The following is a 27,367-nucleotide window of genomic DNA, read 5'->3' as shown; positions in this document are numbered from 1 at the left end:
TAACCCAGCGCTCCTGCGGGGGGCCGGGCCGGGCCGGGCGGCGGGGCCACCCCGTCGGGCGGTGGCGGTGGCGGTGGGCGCGGGGGCCGGGCTCAGTCTGGCCGCCTGCGGGCTGCGCGGCGCCGCGGCCGCCCCCGGAGCGCTCTGCCCATGGGGCAGCCGAGCCGAGCCCTCGGGACTGTCCCCCGCCGCCGGGACCTGCGCTAGGGCGGTGAGTGCTGTGCGCGTCCCCCCGCGCCGCGGACTTTCCCCGCCGCCCCTCGGGGTCCCGCGGAACGGGAGCGCGGACGCCGCCGCGGCCGTGCGCCCCGAGGGAGCCCGGGGCTGGCAGCCGGCCCCCGCTGTCCCCTCGCAGTCAGCGCGGACGGGGGAGGGATGATGGACCGACGGACGGACGGACGGACGGACAGGGGCTTAAGGAGGGGGATCAGCCCTTGTGCTGGCTGTGCGTGGCTGCGATGGGACCGTGCCCGGTCCGGGTAGGATGGGTGGAGGAGGAGGTGGTGGAGGAGGAGTCCTGGTGGGAGGGTGGCAGGTTGCTCCCAGCCGTGGGGGGACAGGAGCCGTGCCGCCTTGCGAGGTGATGCGCAGGCGGTGCCTTGGCTTTGTGGCGAGGGCTTTCTCCGGGCTGTTACTCGACTCAGAGGCAGGGGTCCGATGTCACTTCTTTTCTGGAAGTGCTCCGTTCTTTTCCGCCTACTCGGGAAGCGTCGCAGGAGGACCACGGTCCCCAAATGAGCACTTGAGGTGCCTGAAAAGGGAGGCTGAGTCCTGGCCACTGCACAGGCTCGGGGGTCAGCCTCGGTGGCTGAGCGTTGCGTCGGGTTGGGATGAGGGAAGCTGGCACAGCTGTGCTCCCCGTGGGATGCAATCCCGTAGGTGTGCTGGGGAGCCCTGGCCGCAAGGAAGGCTCGGCCGTGGTGGACGGCGAGGTGCTTGTGGGGGATGGAGGGAGAGGGGTAGGGGGCGGGAGCCGCGATGCGGGAGGGAGCCGGGACAGACCCGCTGCCATCACAGAGGGAAAGGTGGGGAAAGCCAGCTCTCAGCGGGTTCTGCATCCCCTCCAGAGCTTGCACATTCCCGCGTGCTGAGCGGTCTGCTATGCCTCTTACCGGGTCTGGCTGTCCCATCTGGGCAGGTGCACTGCTTTGTCTAGTGAGGCTTCTCTGTTGAGTTCAGCTTCCGCTGAGTAAACCAGGCTGAGCAAGAAGCAGCACCTTATTCAGCACCTGCTCCTTGCCCTGCCTCAGCGCTGCTTGGAGCTGGAGTTCAGTGAGCCTTTTTTCTTACCTCAGCAAGGAACCTCTTGCAGCTGCTTGAGAATCAGGGCTGCTGATGGTTAAATTGGTACCATTTAATCTCCTCGGTCTGCAAAGGGTGGGAATTACAAATGCCGGCAGCAACCAAAGCCTTGTTGACATTAGGGTACCACTAGCACGGCTGAGCTATGAGAAACTACAGAGTATGCAAGAGCACTGGCTGTTCTGGACTTGGCATAAATAACTTGTTCAGTAACTCTGTCTGCAGTAGAGCAGTCTGCTGAATAATGGCATTCAGGGCCTGTGGATGAGGAAAGTGATTTTTAAACAAACAAATAGTAGTTACAGTTCAAGCAGGGGAGTCTGCCCAGGGAGGAAGTTTGCTAAGAAAGGTTTTGGCAAAACCCCAAAATAAACAAGGTCTTAAGACTCAGCATGAAAACACCTCAACTAGCCCTAGCCCTGTCTCAGCTAGGTTGCATGAATACGCACCTGATGCGTGCCCAGCAGAGTGTGAGGGACACCATGAACCTGTGGTGTCCTGGTGCCCTCAGCAATGAGGGGCTGGATACTGATGGCAGCTGGGAAAAGGAGGGACTTGGTTGCTTTAGGATGTATGTGTTCTTGTTCTTCGACTGCAGTGCAGGGCAAAGTGAAGGGAGCTCTTCCCTGGGTAGGTGATTGTCCCAGCCAGGAGGCTGAGAAGGTGAGTTCTGCTCTACAGTCTCAAGAGAAGTTGGACCTTTCTGCTTGTGGGCCTGTAGTGACATTTTGTTGTTGAGATATGAACACAGCAAGGTGAGGCTTGGGGTGGCCATTGATCTCTTGGAGAACAAACCACAGACATGCCCTCCCCTGAGGTTTTCAGTCCATTTGGAGCTGCTTGGAAGCTGGGGTGTGATCCAAAGGCAAATGTTTTCCTATTGTTCTCACTGAGCATTGAGTGCTGAAGCGTGCAAAATGCCAGGAGTACATCTGCAGCTGGTGCTCACTTGTCCTGCAGCTCTCTGAAGGTCAGCATGTTGAATAGTAGGGGCTGGGAGGGATGGTACCACAGGCTGGTTACAAATACCACTTTGAGCTATTTGGATCATGCAATGTTCTGTGTGATGTGTGTGCTTGGTCCTCACCCAGTAAGCCCCCAAATTTCTACTGAAAACTGCTAAATGCCATTAGAACACATCTCCCTCTGACGCAGGCAGGATTGGCTGCCTTCCCACCGGGCTGCCCAGGAGGCTGCATGTTGACCTGGGTGGAGCTGTGCATGAGGTGGGGGTGTCTTGTCTTCTTAGTGCTATGTTTTTGGCTACAAGCTTTCCCTTGGCACAGGATAAAAGCACACGTGAACCAGAAAGATGTTGAGATTGTTTATGTTTGACTTCTGGCCTGGCGCCAGAGGGAATGGCTTGGTGACCTTGGCACTATTGGGACATTATTTATAGAACGTAGATCTTCTGGGTTTTGTATTTTTGATGTAGGAATGTGAAAATAAGTCTTGGGAGGAAAAGACTCAATGCTGGCCACAAAATACATTTGGATTTTTTCCAGAGCAGGAAAAATAACACTTAAGAGGTGACCAGGTGTTCCCTGTTCACATTGCTTTCTGCCTTCCCTTGGAAAATATGGGTTTGGTGCTGTCCTGGAGATCACAGGCTAGCATGAGTTCACTCCACGTTCAAAAAGTTCTTGTTCAAGATGCTAAAAGATGTTAAAAAAGAAATCCAGCTATAACCAAAGATACTCCTGATAGTTTACAAATGATAAATGACTCTCTGGCCTTCTGTGCATGAAGCTGTGTCATCTGCAAGGCTTAGTGCATCTCCATGTGTTTCAGTGCCCATCTGTGGTGCTGGTTAGTGTGGCTGACCCCAGATGACAAATGGAGAAGAAGAGGCTTGGATATGCACAGGGTTTTACTGGAAGGCCCATCACACAGTGCTGGCCCCACAGCTCTGCCTCCCGGGGCTCTGGTGGAACCCCAGTAGCAAACTTCCCTTCTGGGTTTCACAATGTGCATAAGTCTCTCATCCTCATTCTGAGCAGTGTATATGCTCCAATTACCTAAATCTGTAAATGTCTTTCTATCCCTCTGTATGCAAAGTAAGAACTTCTTGAGCATATTTGTGCATTGGTTTTGATGGGGAAGCCCTTGCCCAGGCTGTACCTGACTCATGTATACCAGACTTTGGCTGGACCCTTAACCAGCTAATCTTACAGGGCAAAATCAAGGACCAGTGTCTGTAAGAAAGTTCTGTTCCAGATTTATACTGACTGCTGCTGTCATTTTAGGGAGGAGAGATCCATCACCAAAACAGGGAAATTATCAAAATCATTGTAGTTGGGTCTAGTGCTGGAGGCTGAGCAGCTTCTGCTGATGTTGATGGTCAGAAACCATGTGCCCACTCTCTGAGCCTAAGGGGCCAAAATTAGAAACCTAAGCATAGGGACTGGTTGCTGGATCCATTGATGCAGAGTTTCCTAGATGTTTTTGTTAGGGATTTGGATTAACATAATTTAAGTCAAAGGCACAGAGGAGAGCATGGGGAGAAAAGCAGTTAGGAGTAAATCCATGGTTCAGTAGTCCGGTCTCCTGAGGAGTGGCATTATAGGATAAGTTGGTGTAGTGGGAGATGTGCACAGGGGAGTGTCAGATAACACTGGCCGCTTAATTTATTTGTTTGAAGGGGTTCTGTATTTTAGAGGGAGATTAGTGTGCAGTCCCCTTTGCAGCTGCCTGCTGCTGCAAACCAGAGAGGAATCCCTCCTTTTTATACTAAAATTAGGCAGCAGCACTTTGACCGCGTGGCCCAGAGGAGCAGGTGCAGGCAGAGCAGCACACAAAGGCTTGCAACCCTCTTGTTTTTAGCTGTATCGTGCCAGGGTTGAAAAAGTAAACAGTTTTGAGTCTGTGTCAGCAGTCAAAAAAGAGACCTACAGAGAAAACCCACAAGTCTTCAGGAAGCTCCATGGGTGACTCAGACGGTGTTTTTGTCTGAGTACCCGTTCATTCAGTAACCCGTGATGGCAGCAGAAACACTTTTTGTAGTGGTGCCACCTTATGAATGAAACACAAACATCTGTGTTGGATGCTTATGGTCATATAAAGACTTGAGAAGCTTTTTCAGCCAACAGATGTTGTTCCAGGAATTCCATTGCTGAGCCTTAAAATAATCCCAGCCCTTGTTGGGTGCTGCAGTTTCTTTCTGGGCTTCCAGCTAGGGCTGCTGTAGATGGAGATACATGTGACAAAGAGCAGGCAGTTTCCCAAGGACAGCTGTGCTTCCAGTCCTTCCTGACAGCCAAGAAGGTGCCTTTAGTTCAGCCTTGCTGGCTGGCTGGCCTGCCTTGCTGTACGCGGCATGCACCCAGCCAGGCAGCAGCCTCACTAGTGCCCCATACTGCGTAGCTGCAAAGCTGTGAGAGATGTGTGGGCAATGCTGGAGCACAGCCTGGATGCACACTCTGCCATGTTGTATGGAGTCCTCAGGAAGGACAGTGTTGTGGAAATGCAGGGTTTATTGCGAGTCTTAGCCAGAGCTCCAGGAAGCAGGCTATTTTCTGAAGAAACAAGATAACTTAAAAGTCCATGGTTTTAAGTCCCTCTTAGTCTTTCTGTTGGACACTTAAATTTTAGCTGCCTGGCATACCATTCATGGTAGATGATTGGCGTATTCCAAGTAGGTAAAAACATGAGCTGCCTCATTGTAGAGGGGAGAGGGAAATTCGAAAACCACAATACTGAATCCAGGGGAGCTGGGTGGTATTGGCTTTCCCCCAACATTTTCTTTGTGGCCTAGGAAGAAAAGTTTCTGTAAAAGCTGCTCAATAGCAATAAAGAGCATCCAAACATTACTCCACAGAAAACAGAAATCTACCAGGAGTCAAAGGTTGCACTGAACAAGACCAAAGAATTTAGACCATCTGTCTGTGTTTTCCCAGGTTGTTTTCGTGGTAAAGTGAGTAAAATTTAGTTGACTTTAATATCAGCATTGCTGGTGGAGTCTCTGTAAGTGCTAACCAGAGATCTGGTGTGCTTCACCTGTAGTGCATCCTTCCACCCTCCTGCCCTACTGCTCTGCCCAGTGCTACTGTTTTCTCCTTGGGGTATTCTTGCCTTGTCTGCTGGCAAAAACCCATCAGGAATTCTTCCAATCCCTTCCATGAACTGTGACAATGTCCACTGTTTAAATCTCTGACAAGCAGGATGCATTGAGGGTTGATGGATGGAGGGATAATAAAGCAATTGAGCTTATCCCCTCCAGCCAATTTATTCCCTGCATCACATCACCATGCAAAGTGAGTGCCTGTCATTAGTCAAAGGACATGGGGGAGAAGAGGCCAATCTGAAACCCCCAGAGCCCTGGCTGCATGGAAATGACATTACAAGAGAAGGTGTTGATTAAAACCTGACACTTCTATGTCATGAGCTCTTCTAAGCAGGAGGCTGTGGTCTATGTTTGTTGACAGATGTATATATACACAAGCACAGTAGGAAAGTACTGTGTGTGTATACACACACACACAGAGTCCCAATGGATGATCCTGATATTACTGGAACTTCTTGTACCCAAGTGTCTGAGACTTAAAACTGAAAAAGAAGGGAAGGTCCTTAAACAACCCTTGATAGTAGCGATGGGACATCTGGCAATGCTGTGTTTGCCATGGTTACTTGAGACCCTGATTTATCAGCACTGATGCTGCTGTCATTTGGCTGCCTGAATCTCTCTGTTGCCTCCTTGTCCCAGGGTAGAGGAATCAAACAAAAGTAGGGAGAGGAGCTAGTCAGTACTACCTTTAACATTTTTTTCCTAAGACTTCTCTTGCATGTGCCAGGCAAGATGGAGAGAGAGCTCCTGCAGGACCTCTCAGTTCTCAAGATATCCCTTGTCACCCAGGCTGTTCATGCCACACACTGGTGCCTCCTCTCTGCTATGAAAAGAGAAATCATTCATTAGTTCCTTAGGCTGATGTGGCTCCTTCATGGATGCGACTATAGGACATAGCATCTCCATACCCTTTCCTTGCATGTTGTTCAGTTTTTTCATAATCCCAAAGTGTGGCTCCATGCTGTGAGATGGGCAGAAGTCATACAGGGCTTGCCTATGACCAGGTAGTGAAAAGTTTTCTGCAAGGATCTTGATCTTGTCCATCCATATAAAAGCAATCAAAAGTCTAGTCTTGCTCATCATCCAGGCTCCTCCTGTGGTATATGGAAAGAGGTGAACCATTGCAGGGGATGATGCATCTTGTCTCTGGGGGTTGGCTCACCCTGCCTATTTCTGAGGGAGCCTAAAAGAGGGAGGTGAGGAGATGTACAGATTCAGGTTATAGTTGGTGCTTCCAAACTTAATTCTCTCCACCCATGAAGTGCTTTTACTCTGGGCTGGGGGCAGATTGACTGTGCGTGCTCTTCACAGTACACATACACTGGTCTTTTTTGGAAGCTGGAGAACCTGTCATGCATCAGAGACATTGTCTCTTTCAATCTCCTTTATATGAGTTTCTTTTTCTGATGAAAGCTTTCTAAAGGGTACTTGTGTGCTGAATAGCCATTGTTGATAATGCACGATATGAAATCCAAAAGGAAGGCTCAGATTAAATGTCACGCACTTCACAGTCGGGAATTCAAAGAGCCTTGTTGATCTGTGCATAACTGGGGGCTTGACAGCTCATGCATAAACAAACATGTGCACATTCACGTACATGGGCGCAGGCAGTTTTCCCCTGACTCAGCAGCGTATAAAAGCAAAGTCGGGCAGGTGGGCTCCAGAGGGCAGAGGGGTGGGTGCTGTGTTCCTGGGGAAAGCCTGTGGGTTCTTCAAGCCTCTGACTTGAGAACCACACTGGCAAATAAAGTCACTTGTTATTAATGTGGTGGGCTTTCTTCCGCCTTGCTCCCCTGCGCCACTCTCTGCTGAGCTGTATCTGCTTTGATTTTCTCTGATTTTCTGGGTTTAATCTGACCACAAGAATCTGCTGAGAGTTTCTGGTGTGTGCAAAGGCAGTATCCATGTGAGGTTCACCCCAAGGTTTCCACAGTGCTTACTTCCACCAGCAGTGGAAGAAAAAAATAGATTTCATGCTAAGCTGCTTGCTAGTCAGGCCAGGAAGGGCATTTCTGCCTCTGACATGTTGTGTGTAATGAACCAAGTGCTGCTCAGGAGTCCACAGAGCAGGCTGAGGTGGCACTGCTGGTGTACAGTGGCTGGGCTGTTGTTTGTAAGGCGTCTCACCTGCTGCACATGAGCTGTATGATCTGTGGTAGATTTACTTTTCATACGCATCTGGGAAAACTGAGCTCTCAGAGCTTAATGACCCAGGCTTGATTTTACAGAAGGAGCAGCAGTACCGCCAAACCTATAATCTAATAGTTTGGCTTTCAGGCTTCCTACTCTGCATGCTGTGCTGTAGTTCTGTTCCTAAAAACAGCTGGTTTCACTTTCAAGTGCCTCATTGCAGGAGAGGGGGATACTTGTGGCTCCTCCTCGTTCTGAGGTATGCTGTGGAACAGTGCTCCACAGACATGTCCCTGTGCACCACGTGTTCCCCCTCTAGTGGGTTGCTAGAAGTTTCTTTCAAGTTGTTTCACCATCAACTTGTGAATTGGCAGAGCTTGTGCTAGCTCTGCCAACAGCTATTTAGAAGTTTTCCTCTTCCAAATCTGTCCTCGTAGCTCCTGTTTGCCCAACATGGGGAATTTTGCATCTGACATTTTTAGCAGTAACCTGTTGCTATAGAAACTGCTAAGGTGTCAGAGGGAGATTTTTGCCAAGTTGGGATAGGCTACCAAGTAGTTGAAGTATGTGTTTTGTTAGGAGGCCTTCTCCATCATGTTTTTGCTAAGCAACTCCCTGAGCCTGTCTGCATTTCTGGGCTTATTTAATATCTAAGGAGCCATGAGGGAGCAATAAACCCAGTGTTCTAATTGTGTGTAAATGAACAGGAAATATTGGCAAATTATTTAGGGGGGATGTGAGGAGGTGTTCCCAAGCTGCAGTGATGGGTCCAAGTAGTATGTAGGTGGTAGTCCAGGGCTGAAGGTCACAGGTGGTATCAGTCTTTAGAGCAGTAAATGGTTGACATAGAAGCAGGTGTTGAGACTCTAAATGGCATCTCTCGGGAAGGAGTCTGGGACAAGCTGCTCGTCTCACCCTTGAGACCAAAATATCGGTGCATGCCAGCATACTTGGTTGGTCTGGTAGTCCGAATTCTTTTTACTAACCAGTCAAGAAATCGTGCAGTGGGACCCAAAGTAAGTCCACACAAATCAACCCATGTCTCTTATTTATATGTGTGTGTATATCTATATATAATATATATTTATACAAATATGTTCATGTACAAATACATATATTTATATGCATATATATGTACATTTATATTTCCTTTATTAATATGTAGCATATTGTTTATAAATTAAATGTATTTATATGAATAATAAACTTTTATTATTTTATGCAGGATGTGGATGTAACCATGTACATGGGTTATGCTCTATAACAGGGTTGTTAACAACTCAGCTGTTGACTGATAGTTGCTTGGGCCATTTCATATCAGGCCTGATCTACAGAACTTCTGTGTCTTGGAAGGAAACTTTATTGCTTGTACAATGAGAGGTGTGAGTCCTATGAGTGCCTATGTGCCTGGGACTCAGGAAGTATCCTGGCTAGACCAAAAGGCAATCTTCCTGACTAATGCAAATTTATTCGTCTGCCCTTTTTCCTCCCTATTGTGTTTGCCTAGACTGCACATCTGGTCATATCATGACAGACTATGGAGATGAGAAACTCTTTGTTTTCTACACAAATGGAATAAAATAATCTGATGCTGCTGGGGTGTCCTGCAGGAGTTGTTCTCCAGCTGGAGTTGCAAATTGATCCATGAAACTGGTTGGGAATCTGCTTTTGCAGTTCTGGAGTGGAACAGACTCATTTCATCTTCCATTTCATGGTTGTAGACATCTTGAGAGTGTATAAATCACAGTGGTTGCATTGTGCTGATTAAGTTCCAAGATTGCAGATAGAGAACTAATGTTGCTGGAGGTGAAGATTATTGTCTTTGGGTAGGGAATCCATCGAAAATGGCTTTGAAATAACTACTTCAGTGACAGTCTGCAGATGGATGTTGTGCCTGTATGTGGCTCAGGGAACTTAATGTCCCAAATTGTAGTTTCTTAACAATTTTCTTTTGTGTTCTGGAAAAGGACAGAGGTGCTGAGAATAAAGAGCATTGACTTCCCGGAGCATTTATGGAAGTCTCTTGTCAGTGCTTGGAGGCACAGTAGAAAGAAAATTTGGGGAGGTTTGAGGTTGTTAGGAAAAGAGGTGCCAAGAAGCCCCACGTTACTGTGAAGCACCATGTGTATGGACTCCTCCCTGCTCCTCCCCAGATCTTTCCGTAGAGTTCCTTTGAGCCTCTGTTATACCTCAGGTGCGAGGCAGAGGAGATGAAATTCATCATAGTTTCTGTAAAACTGACTTGTATTACCCTGTTTGGTTGAAGGGCTTTCCTAGCTTTTTAAGCTGCTCTTTTTCAGTAGCAAGGGTTGATTTACTTGGGTGGGTTGGGTGTTTTGGTGTGTGTTTCTGTGTGTGTGCATATGGGTTTTATTTTTCCTTCTAATGTTTCCCTGTAGAAATCGTCTGCAGGACATATGGCCTCTTAAGCTTCTGGGGCTGTCTCTCACAAACACCTGTCTAAGGCAGCTGGGAATCAAAGAGGAATTCTCCTCTTTTAATGCCTTTAAAGAAAAACAGTACCCGATCCTAATATGTCCTACTTCTCTGTCTCCCTCTCCATTCTCTCAGCTTCCTGGGAAACTTAACTCCTTGGTTGTGGCCATCTGTTGAGAGAGCGAGGGGCTGGGTGGGGAAGTGGCAGCCACAGCCTTTGGGGAGAGCAAGGGCAGCTTTGAGGTGATGGATTGCTGTGGCTGGCTGGGCGGAGAGCCTTGGTGGCAGAGAGGAGGATGATGCAGGGGGTGGACTTTTATGTAAGTAACACAGGTGAGAGCTGCTGAAGCAGCTGTTGTACATTGTTGTGTTTGTACCTTGCATCCTTTGTATTTGCAGCCAAAACGCACCTCAGCAGCCAGGGATGGGCTGCTTGAGAAGGCAGGGTGGTGTGGCCAGGCTTGCACGTGGGATGTGAGCGCACGTGTGTGGTAGCTGAAGGGTGAAGTCTGTTTGTCCCCTGTGGCAGCAGCCCCTGAGCCCTTACAGAAGGGCCACAGTGGGGCCAGGTGTCCAGCTGGGCACCCGTGGGGAGCCCAAACACATGCCGTGTGTCACAGTCTGCCCTGCCAGCTGCTGTGAGAGCCAAACAAGCATTTCTCTCTTGAGGTGCTGCCCAGGCTTGCACGGAGGGTCAGCGAGTTGCTGCAGGTGGTGGTTGGCAGGCCGGCAGGAGTGATGTTGCTGTGTTTAATTATAGCTCCCATCTGAGAAACTAGTAGAGCAACAGAGCTTTTTTATCTGTTCTGGGGGAACTGAGCACTTTACACGTTTTGATTGCTGTATAACACATCCTGTGACACAGACAGAAACTTTCCTGTGGTCTCTGCAAGAGGAAATTTGAAACCTATGGGCAATAAAATTCCGGAGATGGGCCATACCTCCCAGATGCTGTGGGATATAGCCAGTAGTAGCTCTTCTTGGGGCAGGATGTTTGTACAGCCGCAGGGAACTTGGGGCAGGAGCTGCTGCACCCAGGGACTGCAGAGGAACACTGTGGAGGAGGGTGCAGGGGCTGAGCCTGCTTGGGCTAAAGCAACCCTGAAGCAGATGGGAGGAGAGGATGCATGGAAAAGACTGAGCAGACTTTGGATGTCCTTTTTTGCATGAAGTGGTGACTGAGCAACACGAGTTAACTCTTTCCTCCCCAGCAGGCTGCAGAGGACTCCTTGTCCCCTGTTGAGGGGTGACATATCCATTACGTTTGAGGTTGCCAAAACTGCTGTAGGCACTGGGTGCCACTGCCTTGTGAGTGGAGGCTTTGTGGTCACGGGCAGCTCTGCACCTCTCACAAACAGCTTTGGAGAGCCCATCCAATGGTGTCTGGCCATGAGATGTGCTCAGCCTGAAGAGTGAGCTTTAGATGTGCCTGAGGCTCTTGGTGCATTGCAGATGATTTGGGAGATGACCTGGAGGCACCCAGTGAAGGTGTCCTTTGACCTAAGGATCTTACTTTGCATTTTCATCATTTAGGGGCAGGGAATCTGCTGCCTAGGTTTGTAGGTATTCCCTAGGGCTGACACAGTCTCCCTGTGCCTTTTAGAGTTGTTTAAGGAAGCAGCTCCCTGTGCCCTTTAGACTCGTTTAAGGGGCTGTGGCAGGGCTGGGGATGAGCCTCTGTCAAGACATGCTTCCTGCTGGTATTACAAAGAGCCTTCTGTGCTGAAAGGGCTGGTGTTTATGTGGGAATGGAGTCCTGAGCACCTGGCTTGTTACAGGTGAGAAATCTGAAGTCTCCCTGTTGCTTAGGGGTACAGACTGTGCCAGACAGAGCGGGAGCAGCTGCTGCATTCTGCTGCTGTGGTGGCTGAGTGCTAATTGTTTTTACTGCCTGAGCATCAGGTTATTTTTGGCTTGATCAAGTTTAATTCCCAGCTGGCTGGTGGTAGAGAGGTCCTAATAGTCTAAATCTCCACGCTTGATAGAAATCTAGGCAGGGAGCTGGTTTGGTCACCGTGGGTTTGGGATGTGCAGTTGCAGAAATACAGGATAAAAACAGCTATATTTTGGTAGTTACATGGGACATGGGGAGTTCTGGCTCAGCATCTGCTGCACCATGGGCTTCCAGGGAAAACTCTTTCTAGGCTATTTAGAAAGGATGCACAAAGATGTTTTGTGAGTCTCGGGTGTGTTTTTGGGTTAGACACAGGGAATTTACCTCATTCCTCAGGATTTCAGCCTCCTTCATTAACACATAACACATGTTATGTTTAAGCATATAAAAGTGAGCAGACTGAACCTTCATGTGTGGTGGGAAAAAAGGAATCTTGGGTCCCATGAGATTAGGCAACAGTGTAATGTTTGCAAGGACTGAGGTACTTGATAGGTCTGTGGATCCTGTCCTTAATCCACCTTTGTTTCCATGCATCTCCTCTTTACTTTGAGTCCAGACTTTCTCAACAGCTCTCTAGCTGAGGAGGTACAAGGTCCAGAGCAGCTGCTGTGGACCTGGGACTGTCCTCAGCAGGAAAGAGACAGAACTGACACAGCCTGGCAGAACATCAGAAGAGCTGGACAAATCCATTACAGCTGCCGGGCCCTTGCAAGAGAAATGCTGTGGGCATCAGCCCATCTGTGAGGGCCAGGTACAGAACAGATGCCATGGTGGATGCCCCTCTCATATGTACACTTCCTTGTGCTGCTGCAGTGCTGGAGAACTCCCCTGGGCTCTGCCAGGTTGCTCCCAGAGAACTCCATTGTTGGAACGGGATACTGCCTCTGATTCATCTGCTCCATACTTAGCATTGGTTCTCAGCCTGTGCTCTGTAGAAGATGCTTAGGCATGGCAAGTGTCCTGTTAGGCTTGACATCCACATCCAGTGCAGATATCCACTGCACCTTCCTGGATAATTCTTAGGCATAGCAAATCAAAGTGGGCTCAAGATGTGTCTTGGACATACTGACTTGGGAAATCTAAAACAGGAGAGCAAGAATCCTCTCCCTGGCCTGAACGTGATAAAGCTGAACAAACTGTGTCCAGCTTAAATATATAAACATTTCATTGTCCCAGCTTTGCTCTAGTTTCATACACTCTTCCTCTGCCTGCAGACTGGCAGTGCCATCAAACCCTTGGAGCGAGAGGTTCTGTAGTGCCACCTCTTTAAACAAGCACCAATGCTTTGTCAGGTAAAAGGCTGCACTGTGGACGACAGTGCCATCCAGCCTAGCAGCAGGTAAATAGCTGTACTTTGCCCCGCTCCCAGGGCCCTGGGGAGCCGTGTCCTCCCAGGCAGGCAGCTTCCACCCACGAGCAGTCAGGCTCTGGCTTGCAGGAGCTGTAGGTGCTGCCGGAGCAGGTCTGGTTCTGCGCTCCGCGCTGGGTGCGCAGCTCTGGCTGCTGCAGCGCCGTGGCGTGTGCAGTTGAGTCTCCTCTCTCCCACGCTGTGGAGCTCGCCTCTCCAGACGCTGGGAGGGAAGCAGAGACGTTGGAGGAAGAGCTGTGGAGGTGGGAGAGATCGAGCTGTCGTTGGTGTGGCACCAGTGGGGTTTCTTTGCACCACTAAGCAGTAGCTATCAAAATTGAATGCAGTATGCTGAACAGCTGAGCAAGGGAGCAGACACTGAAAGGAACCTGCGAAGAAAAGGGATCTAGGAGAAAACCCTGTTTCAGCTGCACGTAGGCACTGCCCATCACAGAGAGCTTTGGCAGGGAGTAGGAATTGCCTGTTTATGGTGGTTGATCTGCACAGTCCCTGGGATGCTTGGAAAAAGGATTAAGGAGGAGAGACTCACAGAAGAAAGAGGAGGTGGAGGTTTCCCTTTGCAAACTCACAGGCTAATAGAAACGATCCTCTAAATTGTCAGTGTGTCAGGATACATTAATGTAAGTATAATGTTTTCAAATCCTCAGCATCTTCTATCTGCATGTCAGTGAATTAGCGCTAATTGTATTCATTAGCTCGTTAGCCATTAATATTCAGCATCCGTTAGGCTGGCTCTGTCTCTGGACAAGGGGGGTAATGAGATGTGGGACTGGCTGCGGGGCCATGCCTTAGCTGTGCTGTAGGAGCGTGGCTTTATGCACCAGATTGTTTTATTGGCATTTGTGTCTGGCCTGTGTTGTCCCAGCTCTTGGCCAGTGGCTTACCCCAAATTAGTGGAAACTGTTAATGGGACAGCAGTGTTAATGATGATGTGGATAAATTTCCACCAGCTCCTGCCCTGAAAGCAACTGGCGAGACAAATGATGAAGGCAAATTTTGATCTTTTGGCCTTGAGCCAATTGCTGAACTGCCTCTGTAATCACAAAGCTATTCAGTGCAGTCTTCATTGGTGAGAGATATTCTCTGTTACTTTTTTTTTCTTCCTTCCCTTTTTCTTGCTTTTTTTTTTTTTCTTCCTTCCCTTTTTCTTCCTTCCTTTTTTTTTTTTTCTTCTTTTTCTTCCTTCCTTCCTTTCTTTTTTTTACCCCTCTTTCCCATTTTCTCTTCCTCTGGCATTCCTGACCATGAGGTCAGAGCAGGAGGTGTGGCCATCAGGCTTTCCCTAGCAAGAAACCAGGAAAGATCCAGAAGTGCCTGGATGGCATGGCCAGCACACTCAGCACCCCAAGTCCAGCAAGCCTCAGGTCTCTTTAGTAGGATGCTCCTGCTCAGGCCCTCTGCCAAACTTTTCCCCTAACTTTAGAGATGTGGGATGGCCTCAGAATGAGAGAGAGGAGCATTCCCCACAGGACTGTTGCTTCACAATTGGAATGGATGGCTTTGATCAGAAAATGCTGGGGTAGAAATACCACAGCAACATGTGGTATTTGAATGAAACCATCCTCTGGTTTCAGCACTTCTGGTGGGAAACCACTCAGCATCCGACCTTGTGAGTCTGGGTCAGCCAGGAACAGAAAAAATTGCAAAAACTGTAGCTAGTTAAAGAGGTTGAGCTTTTCTTTTAGACACATCACTCTGGCTTTGGCCTGGATTTTGTGTGCAGATTATCTAGATTTGAATACACACAATTTATTGTGACAGTTTAGGTTGGCAAACCCCAGACATGATAAATCTTTCAAACTTTTCTACTGTCAGCTACCATTTGAGCTTCCTGCCTTGTGCTCAAATGTAGACCTGAGTATACAGCTTCTACCTTCCTCCTGTGGTGGTGTTTTCCACTGTTCCAATTCTGAAATATTTCTAGATCCTGACTGCTGCATCTGGCTTCGTGCTGCTTTTCCAGGAGCCTGGGCTTAGTTATTCAGTGGAGTAAGAGCAAAAACCCATGACCAAACAAGCCCTGCTACAATCCAAAAGAAGTACCTCCAAAGCACTTGGTAGCTCAGCTGGCTCACTGAAAAGCATTTAGCCTGGTCTGCTGAAAGGATCTTATTAAACCCTTGATCATGAGGCTCACCTTTTGCACTATCCCAGCAAGACCTCTTAACTTTGCCTTAAAGAAAGAGTGAAGTTGGGCACTTGCAGACGGGACTGGCTGTTCTTGTCTGAACCACCACAGGGAAGGGTTTTCCTTTGAGAGGGAAATCCCTCGCAAGCACTGGCACAACATTTGCATGCACAGTGCCAAAATAATTGTACCTCATTTTATTACTCTCCAAAGACTCATGAAATATTTAGACATCAGCATAAATTGTCTCCTCCTGGGGCAGCTCTGGGAAGGCTCAGCTGGGGCATGAGCCCTATGCTTGCTTGGGCTGGATTAGCTGTGCTTGGTGCCTGGGGGAAATTTCTGTGGGTCTCTGGAATGGTCAAGTGGCAAACTGAAAAAAGTGTTTGTGTTTAGCTGAGCCAAGATAAAATGAAGACAAATTGGAAGAAAAGGCTTTCTGAACTGAGAGTTTCCAGGATTTTATATTTGTGGGATGAGACAGAGTGATTTAATGGGATGCAATAACTATAGCTTTATACACATGCCAGGGCAGAAGTTATCTTTTTCAAGTCTTGTTATGTGTATTTACTGATCCCAGATAGTATTTGTAGTTTCTAATTTCCATCATTTCCCAGAAAGCAAAGTGAGTGTCTTCAGGGAAAATCATGCCTGTGGCTTCTTGTTACTCAGGGGCTGATATGTCCTGGCACAGCCTGGGGGCTGCAGCATCTGCGTTTGAGTGGGGGAACACACAAATAAATAACTTGTTTGGGGTTTGACCTGAAATGGCAGCTGAAGAATGTGATGTATTGCATGGGAAAAGAAAAAAGGCCAAGCATTACTTAATGATTTTAATTCCCCTAGTCTGAGACGCAATTAATTCCCGTAATCTGAAAAACAGCAAAGAGGTACTATTGGGCATTGCCTCATGCTGGGACAGACAAGAATATGGTTTGTAGGTCAAAAGCATTTCTAACTAAATGTCCATGCTAAAGCCACTCTGCTCTGAGGTTTTTTCTCTCCCCTCCCGTGGCAGATCCCGGAGACGGCAGAATCATTCTGAGATGAGCCACCTGTAACTGGGGCCGGCCTCCTTGCCAGGGCTCCCTGCCCCACGATGATGAGAAGCCATCTGCCAGCCTGACAGAAAGATCTTGCGGCGGTGGTTGTTTTATTTTTCCCAAACGTAGTGAAATTTCATGTGACAGCGGAGCCGCTGCCTGCACCCTCCTTGCACCACCTCGCAGCCAAGGGCTCGGTGCGGCAGGGCCACCAGCATGGCGGCGAAGCAGCCCCCGCCGCTGATGAAGAAGCACAGCCAGACCGACCTGGTGAGCAGGCTGAAGACACGCAAGATCCTCGGCGTCGGCGGGGAGGATGATGACGGCGAGGTCCATCGCTCCAAGGTGAGGCCAGCAGACAGGGAAGCTCATGTGCAGTAATGGTGGAAAAGGGACTTCTGCTGGGCAAACCAAGGTTTGCCCATCCATGTGGTTTGGGGTAGTTATAGCCAGGCATTGTGGGCATGTTCACATGAACATGAACAGCTCTGGGCAGTGTGCACATGACAGCAGGACAGATACACTGTGACACTCTGAGGGCTCTGCAGGAGCCTGTGCTCCATCAGGATGGGACATGCAGGTGATGTGTGAGGAGTGAGTTCCCTTCTTCCATAGGTAAGAGGAAACAGGAGTTAGTGTTGACCCTTCCCCAGCTGCATGCTACAGGTCGCTGATCCCAGTAAGGGAGCAGTAGAGGCTGCAGCTCCTCATGAAAATCAAGGCAGGTGTTGGGACCAATGAATCACAGCTGAATCCTTTGTCCTCCTCCTTCCAGCACTCTGAGATAAACTCCCAAGTGGGATTAGATAAGTGGGTTTGGGCTGGTGAGTACTGCCCAAAGACTGGGGAAGGGTCTGCTTAGCTTGTGCCTTTCATTTGAATTTCAGATTAGCCAAGTACTGGGAAATGAAATCAAGTTTGCAGTCCGGGAACCACTGGGACTCAGGTAAGTACTGGATCACCTTGGAGCTAGGTCATCTGAGGCCCCTTGGCCACAGCATCCCTGCCAGCTCTGGTTTCTGACACCAACTCTGCTCCTGTGCCAGCCTCTCTGCTCCCTGCAGGGGCTTCTTACAGGCTGTGGAACCAGACCAGCTCTGCATTCTTCCCCCACTAATGAGCCTGAGGCCCTTAAGTTCTTGTCTTATTGCATGTGCAGAGAACTGCTGCTTGGGGCTGGAGGAGCTTCTCTTCCATTGTGTGACAGGGTGGTGTGTCCTGTGGGACCCTGCTCTGCACCATTCTCTTGGCAGGGTCACTTCCCTCCTTTAAAGTTGAAGGGGAGTCTGGCTCTGTCTCACCAGCAAAGCTGGTCTGCATGTTGAGGGGAGCTATAGCGGGATATGGAAAGCTGAGTCCTTCCATGGGAGGTTTCTGGCTGTCTTGCTTGTGCATGGGGGAATGATGAAGGCTGATGGGGTCACCCCCAAGCTCATGCTGGGTTCTGTCTTCCCTCTCATGCAGGGTCTGGCAGCTTGTTTCCGCCGTCATGTTTTCCGGGGTTGCTGTCATGGTGAGTGAGGGATGTGGTCCTGGCAAGAACCAGCTCCTGACTGCTAAAGGGCTGCCCCAGCATGGCCCTTCAGTCCCTGGCGTTTCTCTTCCTCCCCTGCCTCCAGCAGTTCCTACCACTTTGTCCTGCGAGGCCTTTGCCCTCACTGTGTCTCGGTAATGGGCTTTGCCAACAGTGTCCTTGGCAGTTTGTTCCCATCGCGAGTCTGTTTTCATCAGCAGGGCCCATAACCAAGGAATGGCAGCCTTGGTCACAAACCCCAGCCTTGCAGCCCATAGCTGACGTGGTGATATTTCTGCACCTCCTTAATTGCCAGTTTCCTGGCCAGCGGCTCCAATCCCACAAAGGTCTGATGCTGGAGCGCTGCTGCCCGAGAGGACGTGTTTTGGTGGCCAGTTCAGGTTGCTGAGTCTCTCTCTCACCTCTGCCAGGCCCTCGCTTTCCCTGACCAGCTCTTCGATGCCATCTTTGAGGAGGAATCGGTGAGCAGCAAGACTCCCATCCGGCTCTATGGAGGAGCCCTCCTCAGTGAGTGCTGTACCACTGTATACTGGGGACGCTGCTGCCCCGCAGAGTAAGGGGACAGGTGGCCAAAACAGCAGCAGGGGCAAAGTCCATGCCCAGCCAGACACCTGCAGCTGGAGAGCAGAACATCTGCTGTTAGCAAAGAAATCCCTGAGGGTCTTTTGAAAAGCTTGGCTACTACTCCTTTTTCCTAGGAGGGATTCAGGTGTGCTGCAGGTAGGGTAAGAAGGGCTGTGCATGCTCCGAATCCCTGGGGAATCACCCCGTGTACCCCAGCAAAGGGAGCCTGTAGGGGGGCCCTGGGAGGGGCGCTGGGTCGCGGCTGGGGCTCCTTGGGAGCGGCAGGGGAGATGGGAAAGCGGCGGCATCCCGGGAAGGGCCCAGGAGGAGGGGGGCGAAGGACAAGGAGACGCGGGGAGCTGGAGATGCAGTGTGGGAAGGGAAAGGGGCCCGACCCGCGTCCTGCAGCGGCACCGCGCGGGGCGGGCGGGAAGCGCGGCCTGGCCGCTGTGCCGGCCCTCAGCCGGCGCGCCCCGCTGTGCCCCGCAGGCATCGCGCTCATCATGTGGAACGCCCTGTACACCGCCGAGAAGGCCATCATCCGCTGGAGCCTGCTGGCCGAGGCCTGCTACTTCGCCGTGCAGTTCCTGGGTGAGTGCCCGCGGGCCGGCCGGGACGACGAGGAGGAGGAGGGTGCGAAGACTGTGCGTGGTGGGAAGCGGGGATCGACGGTGGGCAGGGCAGTAGTAGAGCATCTTCCCTGCCAGCTGCTTGCCTTTGTTCTCCCCCATGGAATAGCCTCTGCCCTGAGCTGCTCCTTGAACATCACCCTCTGACAATTCATTAATTTTTCTCCCTGAGAATGTCCTGGACTTCATAGCCAGCACAGGTCATTCCTGGAGCAGGCTGCCTAGATGCAGGGTCTAACATGAAAAGATTTTAGCAACCTACACTAAAAAGGGGGATGTTTAGTGTTGCCAAAACAGAGCATAGCGTTTGGCTTGTTTCTAGGGAGCTTATCTATATTTAACAATGAAGGGGGTTTTTGTATGTGTGTCTCGGTAGCTCAGTGTGTAGCTGGTTTAGATACGAGCTATGTGTTGGTAGCCAGAAAAGAGAGGTGTTCGACAGAGGCGATGTGTGTGGACTGTGCATATTTTGTAGATGCTTCTAAAGTTGAAAAATGTTTATCAGTACTGTTCAAGACACAAAGCAAACTCAGGAGGATGTGACTCCCAGATTAACACCTGAGCATAATGGAAACTTACATCTGCTTGAGTGAGTGTTTCAGGCTGCCTGAATGTGGGGCTGCCTTGAAAGCACGTTTTCTCTGAGGGCGAGCTCTGGGGTCCGTGGCAAGCTTCAAGGCTTGAAAAGAAGCTAGTGAAGAGCCTCTGCCATGGGTTCACTGTGCCTGTGAACGAGCCTGTGCTGAAAGCTCCTGCGCTCACAAGGCTCAGCAGTTCCTGCCGAAGCTCTGCGTTAGAGGGCAGCACAAAACAGTGTTGTGCTATTTGTCTCCTTCTGGTTTTGCATCACCAACCTCTGCCTTGTCTCTCTCCTTCTCCTCCAGTTACCACTGTCTCCCTGGTTGAGAGTAGCCGGATAGCCACAGGTGCCGTGCTCCTCCTGGTCAGCCGAGCTCTCTTCATCCTCATCAGCATTTATTATTATTACCAAGTTGGACGTCGTCCCAAGAAAGTCTAATTGCTGGGCTTTTTTGTTATGGGAAAGGTGGGAGGGGGGAGTTTGTGTCGGTAATTTTGCATTATAATTATAATTTTTTCAATTTTTTTTTTAGTCCCTTTTGGTTCCAAAGTAGTTTATTTCTTTACCGGCATGAATCAGTGTGTAACCCAGTGCTGGAGGCGTTGCCAGGTGAAATGGGGGGAGCAACATCTGTGGGAACCCCCAGCCCCTCTGCAGGAGGTGAGGAACAGTGGGGAGGAAGGCTCAGGGAAGTGTGTGGGCCTGGCAGGCTCAGGGAAAAAAGTCAGTTTTCTAGGGGGAACTGGCTGATGGGATCACAGGCTCTGAACCCACTGGAACAAAGCACAAAATAAGGCCAGCATATTGAAACCAAATCCCTGAGGAGACAGGGTAGAAAGGATCCGGCTACTCTACTTGGCAAGCCTTGCACCTCCCCTGGTTTACAGCCCTTTCCCCTTTTAGCAAGTACTGATTGTCCAGGTAGCCAGGAGCTGGATGGGGTCAAGTTCAGTGCTTTGCAAACAGCTCTTCTTTCCTCTGCCAGAGGTGCGTTTTTGTGTAGTTTATAGTTTTGCACCTGATGCTGTGTAGGGCTTGGCAGAAGATACAGCAACCCTCGTTCCCTCTGCAGGGACAGCACTGGGAACAGTGGAGCAACTTGAATTACAAGATGTGAGAAGTAAAGGAAGCTATTGGAAATAGCCCATTGAGCACAAAGACATCCCCTTGTTTGGGGTGTTTCATGAAGTTTCTAGGCTGGGGTCCTGTCCCCTTCACCCCAGAACACTTCCTACAGTTGAAGCTTTACTGATGGTAGTAGCAGTGGTGGGTGTGCAGTAGCTTTATCTGATGCTTTAGTGGAGCAGGAGCTGGAGTGCTGTTGTGGTTAGCACTGGTGAGAGCAGAGGACTGTAACAGTAAGAGCATCTGTGCAGGTGCTTGGGTCAGTGAATAGCCTCTAGATGTGGGCTCTGGCTGTGGGAGATGGTGTTCCACTCTGCTAATGTCTGCATCACATCTCTTCTGACCTTGAGAAGAGAGGACCAAAGTTTGTAGCATTAAGATATTTAATATTTAACTGGGATGAAGAACAGCAAGGAGCGGAGCGTATGATGGCAAGGACAGACTGAATGTGCTTTAGTACTCACTAGCCAATTTCTCCAACATCTCCTGGGCTTAACAGCATTGCCTGCCCTGCTTCCTAGTGCTTTCCCTGTGGATTATCCCTGTCCACAGCTTGAGGCAGCATTTTTTATTCTCCATGGAACTAAAGCCAGAAGGTCTGTGCACAGGATATGGACTTGTTACTCATGCACTACTGTTGACTGGATCAAAGCTCGCCCTGGAATATAGCTGATATTCCAAAATCCCAGTAGAAAGATTTCTACACAAATGGGACTGCTTGTCAAGCCACTGGTAAGACTGGGATCTACAGCTATTGCTGTTTAATATCTTAGTAGAGTTAGAAGAAGGTAGTGGGTAGTTATTCTATGTTGTGTTAGTGCTTTTGGCATTTAGAAGCTGCTGCATAAGCTTGGGACACTGTGTGCATTGTACTTACTGGCCATGCAAAATGTCTGTCACATAAGAATATTGGAAATTGTTAAATCAGGAAACATCACAACTGTAACTTAGTTTTTTGCCTAATAAGTAAATCAAATGGAGAGGCAACATGCAACAGCAGGCTAAATTCTGGAGCCTCCTGACAATACACGCTTGTCAAGCTGCTTTCAGCACGTCCAAAAATGATACTGAGCAACTAAAACCTTTAATTAAGAGGAGTGTTCCTGTTCAGATGGAAGAATTGGGGTCTAAGAGGCAAACCTTTCCTGTGAGGCAGGTAATGATCAAATGCAGGCTGGAGAGGATCAGAAATTAGACCAAGTGGTGCAGCATGCAGGAGCTGGAGCATGGCATGCTGTGGCTGTTGCTCTCCCCCTGTGCATCACCTGCATGGGCAGCTGCAATGGCCTCAGTGTGGCACTTTGGCTGTAGTTGTGGGTATAGGTACGTGAGGCTTGATTCTTTGTGTTTTGGAGTGTCACTTGAATGTATACACAGATTGATGGTTGGTTTTTGGGGGGGGGCGGGGTGGGAAATTATGTTTCTAGGACAGACAAGTAAAACCTACCACAGCAAAAGCAATCTTACAGGAGAAGGAAATGGGGGGGTCTTCTTCATGCTGCCTCCCAAGTGTGTTGGCCACAGGTCCTGTGAACTTAGTTAAGACTTGGGTCTGACTAACATAGCTTAAAATGTCATCCCATAGGTGAGAGAAATTAGTTACTGCACTATATGGGAGCAGTACTGCAAAAACTTCTTGATGGTTAGATCAGGTAGGAGGGTGAGGGAAGCAGTTACAGCTCTCCAGGGTAGCTTTAAATAAGGTAAGATTAGATTTCTCGGGTTCCCTGATTAGCAGCTGCTTCTGCAAAACTTGAAACAGTCAGTCACTTCTAGGTTTGCTGGTCAGTGGATTTTTCTGCTCCAACATAGAGCAAAGCCTGGAGGAGTGGCCACTTAAAAGATTTCATGTTACTTGGTACCTAGTCCTGAGAGTGGAGACATGAAGTTGTTCTATTTTGATGCTTCTTGCTCCATCTTGCTGTAACTGGACTATGTAGAAAATGCAGAGCTCTACACCTCCTCTACAACTAAGCTGTGGTTCCTGGCATGTCCCTTCTCAGCAGCAAGGTGATGTGGGATAAACACTGCCAGGCCCACTGGAGGTGGTGGGTGCATAGCAGGTGGGGCCTAGGAGGGAGTTGCTCAGGGTGGCTTGAGGATGGAGCCCAGGCAGAGCAGCTGCAGCACTGCCAGAAACCAGCTGCACCTGGTTGTCTTCACTCGGTTGTGAATGGGGAGAAAGGGAGAAGGATGCCAAACCTTTGTACAGAACTGTGTCCCCAAGGATGGAAGTGCTGACATCACAGCTGCAGGTGGCAGTTGAGAACATAATTTGGGATCAAAAAGCCTGAGGTGTCGCTTCAGGCTCAGCTACTGATCTGCTGAAAAAAACTTCCATCTCCACAGGCCTCAGCTTCCTTATTTATTACATTGTGAAAGCGCCTTGGACCGATGTCATCTCCCAAGGGAGACTGCAGTGAACTTCCTGCATTTGTACAATGCTGTGCAGGACTGGGGGTCTGTTCCCCAGAGAATTGTGCTCCAAGCAGGCACAGGCCGGGACTTAAAACTGACCCCCTTTCTCTGCCAGGGATGGACCCAAACCATTGCATTCACAGAGCCCTCACTTTGGAGGGTGAAGAAAACTCATCATTTGAATAACTCCCCACATCATCTTATTTGCCTCTAACCAATATCTGGCAAACTGGAGCTGGTGACATAGGAGAGGCTCTGTCTGTGCTAAGCTGGCCTCTTTTCTGGTCAAGGGTTTTTACTTGGGGAGGGTGTGGGTGGGGTGGGTGGTGGTGCAGGGGAGAATGGGACACTTCAATTTATACCTCATTTTAGCTGCTGTACCTGAGTTTATTTCTCCTCTGGTAAGAAAGTGACTGTACTTAACACCAAGCAAATAGTGAAAATTAAAGCTGTTTCACTTCACTGTCACAATATCTTTCTTTTATTTTTTGGGTTTATTTTAAGAAATGCACACAAAAACCGTGCAGAGAGTGCTTCAGGCTTGTGATCTGGTTTATATTACCAAAAAAATTTCCTTTCAATATAAAAAAGCATTACAGTAGGGAATACAGGATAAATTAGCTCCACTATCTAATAAAAAGAACATTTACATTTTTTTTAAAATAGATTTCAAACATTATTTCACACACAGCCCTTTTCCCAGGCATTTGTGACAGTCATTGGAGCATTAAATAGCAACCAGGAGGCAGGGATGCTGAGAGGGGCTGGGGGCTGGCCCAGGCTGGTCTCTGCTACTCCCTCCAAGGTGCTTGGGCTGTGGTCACAGTGCTACAGCAAAGGAGACAGCAGCTCCTTCTGCTCTCCAGCCTGCCCAGAGTTCTCCAGCCAGCAGTGACTTCAGCTTGAGCCCCTGGCCCCAAAATACTCACCAGAGCTGTTAAAAACAAATACAAAAGTACAATTGCTTCTCCTGCCTACAGTTCTGAAAACTACTGTACCACAGAGGGGACAGCCACAAAACCAAGGGACAAAACCAACAAATTTACATGCTTTGCCATACAGTGGGAGTCTGCTTTCTGGGCTTGTTTGTTCATTAACTTTCCCCAAGGAAATTCCTTCTGCTTGTTACCTACAGATCCTACAGACTTGCACATATCTTTACAGCTACAGATCCTCTCAGACTATACATATCTTTACAGCTATCTCCAGTTCTTGTTGGGAATTGCTGCCTGGCCTTCTGAGCTGTGTTCCCAGTGGCACGTGAGCCAGCCTGCGGAGAGGATTTGAAGTCTTCACACAGCAAAGAGCAGTGAGGGATCAGAAAAGGTAGAAGAGGAGAAACAGCTGTGCACAGCCCAGAATAACAGATGAAGAGATCCTTTTGAAGATACAGAGGACTACCATTAGGGAGAGAGGGAAAGCAAGAAAGCTAAAAACAGACAAAGCAATGAGTACAGAATTAGGAAAGCCAAAGAGAAACAATCCAAGCAAGATCATACTTCAGGCATGTATATTTAGTACTTTGTGCTCTGGCTGCTTTGGTCTGGTTCCCCCAGCTCTAGCAGGTTTTTTCCCCCCGTGCCACTGGTGGCAGGAAAAGGCTTGAAGGCTTTTTTTTCCCCTTCAGCCACCCACCATGCACAAATGGGGCTATTTGCCAGCCAGGCTCTGACCTGAGAACTCTGCATAATAAACTGAGGGGAAAGGAAGAAACTGGAGACTGGGAGAGGCAGTTCTGCTTCTTTCGATTACCTCCAGCCAAATTACCAACTCTGCTGACAGTTTTGTTCCTTCCCTGGGAATTGCTGTCCCAGAGCAGTCACTGACACCAGCTCCTGAGGCAGAAGGAGAACAGATAAGCTTGCTTTCTGCTCAGCCCATTCCCCACAAGACTGGTAGATGGAACAGATTTTTCTTATCTTAAGTGCAGCACCTGCTGTCCAGGACAAATACTGCTGGGTTTTGTCTAACAAAACTGTTTTTCTTTATTAAACAACAGAGTTTAATGCTAAAATGCCTCATTACAAGGAGGTCCAGAGGGAACTAGTCCTGAACAGCTTTCCAGAAGGTTTAATGCAACATCTGATGCTGCTCAGCAACCCTGGCAACATATTTTGTTGCTGGAATATGCTGACTGCAGCATGGGGGGGCTGCAGCTCTACCTGCCCAGCCCTCTCTTGCCATTGAATAAATTGTTCTCAAGTGAAGCTTGGAAAAGCTCCTAATGCCTCTTTCCTGTTCCCTAGTATCCTCATTCCCCAACCTAGATACTTAGCCATTATCTTTGTCTCCTGTGGTCCAGGCTTGCTGCTGCTTTCCTTCCTTGCCTGTAATCTGTGCAGTGCCACTGGGAGAGCTCAAGGCACTGAGCCCCAGGGGTCTAAGGCAACAGCCAGAGGATGAACATGCTGCTGCTGCAAAACCTGGGCACAAAGTTTAATGCTCTGCTCCTTCCTTGCCAGAGATTACAGCTTTCAGAGGAGCTAATTTGAGCCTTTATAAAAGTGCTCCCATAATCTGAGCCTATAAATCCGTAAAAGACCTAATCTAAACAAGAAACCACATCCCTTTCTGTCATTCCCCAGGTAAAATGAGTTTGGGGTCAGGGAATAAGTGACCAGATGAACAATTAAGGCAACAGGGATTGATGATTCCAGATGAGAGAAACCAGTCACCTGTCCAAGTCAATATCCACGGCCACAGCGGCAGCTGGAGCAGTGTGGCTGCACACAGGGTATTCTTGGATCCTGCCTGGGGTCTCAGTAGCTCCAGCTTAATCTCTAACCAAGGTCCAGTCCCAGGCATCTTTCTCAGGTTCACTTCCAAATGATTGAGCAGATGACATGTTATTAAATACCAAATTATCTCAAGGAAGGAAACACTATCAACTAAAACAATTCTGACTTGATTACTTTCATCATGAGCCCATGGGAGAATCTCAGGGGAAATTCTCTGACCAGAAATGATTCCACCAGACTGGTCCAGGAAAACAGCATGGGAGTAGTTGACAAACTTCAGCCTCTTCAATCCAGCACCATGTCTGGACCTCCCCTTAATGCTGAAAAAGCATGCAGGAACCACTGCAAATATTTATGCTAATAGAGCACCACAAACCATTTTTTTTTGCAAGTATCAGAGGAAAGGCAAAGGCTGACAAGATTTAAACAATATATCCTCCCCTTCTCAGGAAGGCAGCAGTATCAATGATGCTTGACCAGAGCCATTATTTTCCCCAGGAGATGGGAACACAGCAGGGAACAATTTGGTCTCTTTCACAACAGTGAACAATAAATCTTAGTAAAAACAGAAAGTTAGGCACCAAACTCTCGACCCTCAGCCAGCCTTAGCCGAGTCCCATTGCTAAGCTAGATCATGCTGCTCCTGCTTGGAGTTCCAGAGAAAAGCCAGCCTCACTGAAGTGCTTGACATCTCTGACAAGTTTCACATGACAGGGGCAAAGCTTCCACTGAAGAATGAGTGTTTTCATCCTGTGGCTGGAAATTAAAGCCAGAATCACACAAACGTTGACTACGCCTGCTTAGACAAGCCACCACTGCTTGTTTCAAACCCACCTGCACAGTCAAGGCCAACCTGTTGCCTTATGCAGCCCCTGCATGTCTGTTCTTGAGTCCTTTGTTGTCTAAAGCACGATGAAGTGGTGAATGGTAGGCTCAGCCTGGTGTGAGAGGCAGCTGTGCTCATCCTCCCACTCCACCACCAGCTCCATCCGTCTCTAGTGCAATCGGCGGCTCTGGGCTCCTGCTCCACGCTTGCTGCGGGTGGCTCTGGGCAAGGGTCTGGTGTACAGTGTAGTGCACATCACCTCAAAGTTCCAGCCCCTGAAGTACAATCCTTTTGGTCATTCATATATTACAACCCTCTTTTTTTCTTTTTGTTTTTTTTTTTTTTTTTTCTCCCTGTCCCATTTTGTTAAAAAAAATAAAGTTTTTTGGGTGTTTTCAGATTTTGTTTCTTCAGATTTTCCTTCTTGCTTCCGAGCACATGGGGAACATGGTGGTTCATGGGCCACTTCTTACTGGATCCCTCGGAAGAGACACATAGCAAAGATCATGGCAAACAGCTGGGAGGAGGAGACAGGAAGAAGAGGGCAGAAACAAAACAGAGAACCATGAATGTCAGCTGCATCTTACA

At 49.0% G+C, this 27,367-nt stretch overlaps 2 protein-coding genes across 3 annotated transcripts in view; one reads left to right on the top strand and one right to left on the bottom strand.

Annotated features, from left to right (window-relative positions):
- The first annotated feature begins 77 nt into the window (after positions 1 to 77).
- On the top strand, positions 78 to 23,683 carry TP53I11 (tumor protein p53 inducible protein 11). The gene is made up of 7 exons (XM_041403047.1): positions 78 to 211; positions 16,341 to 16,710; positions 17,253 to 17,311; positions 17,830 to 17,878; positions 18,310 to 18,406; positions 18,953 to 19,054; positions 19,977 to 23,683. The coding sequence occupies exons 2-7, from the start codon at positions 16,582 to 16,584 to the stop codon at positions 20,108 to 20,110; spliced, it is 570 nt and encodes a 189-aa protein (XP_041258981.1). The 5' UTR covers positions 78 to 211; positions 16,341 to 16,581; the 3' UTR covers positions 20,111 to 23,683.
- The window catches only part of TSPAN18 (tetraspanin 18), a 122,243-nt gene continuing 118,025 nt past the window's right edge, over positions 23,150 to 27,367 (bottom strand). For both annotated transcript variants that reach the window (XM_041402925.1, XM_041402842.1), the window contains exon 10: positions 23,150 to 27,296. In XM_041402925.1, the coding sequence (XP_041258859.1) occupies positions 27,249 to 27,296 (48 nt within the window). In that variant the 3' untranslated portion in view covers positions 23,150 to 27,248. The remainder of the gene's footprint in view (positions 27,297 to 27,367) is intronic.

The sequence above is a fragment of the Onychostruthus taczanowskii genome, unplaced genomic scaffold, assembly GCF_017590055.1.
Source record: "Onychostruthus taczanowskii isolate IOZ18803 unplaced genomic scaffold, ASM1759005v1 scaffold1, whole genome shotgun sequence".
In the NCBI taxonomy this organism is placed as follows: Eukaryota; Metazoa; Chordata; class Aves; order Passeriformes; family Passeridae; genus Onychostruthus; species Onychostruthus taczanowskii.
The sequence above is the reverse complement of the archived record's forward strand: the minus strand, read 5'-3'. Positions and strand labels throughout refer to the sequence as shown.

What these genes read in the sequence shown, in the direction of transcription:
- TP53I11 (XM_041403047.1), top strand. Translation starts at nt 16,582, where the DNA reads ATGGCGGCGAAGCAGCCCCCGCCGCTGATGAAGAAGCACAGCCAGACC. An exon ending in CGGGAACCACTGGGACTCAG is followed by an intron (nt 17,312 to 17,829) that starts GTAAGTACTGGA and finishes CCTCTCATGCAG; the next exon opens with GGTCTGGCAGCTTGTTTCCG. An exon ending in CTTCGCCGTGCAGTTCCTGG is followed by an intron (nt 19,055 to 19,976) that starts GTGAGTGCCCGC and finishes CTTCTCCTCCAG; the next exon opens with TTACCACTGTCTCCCTGGTT.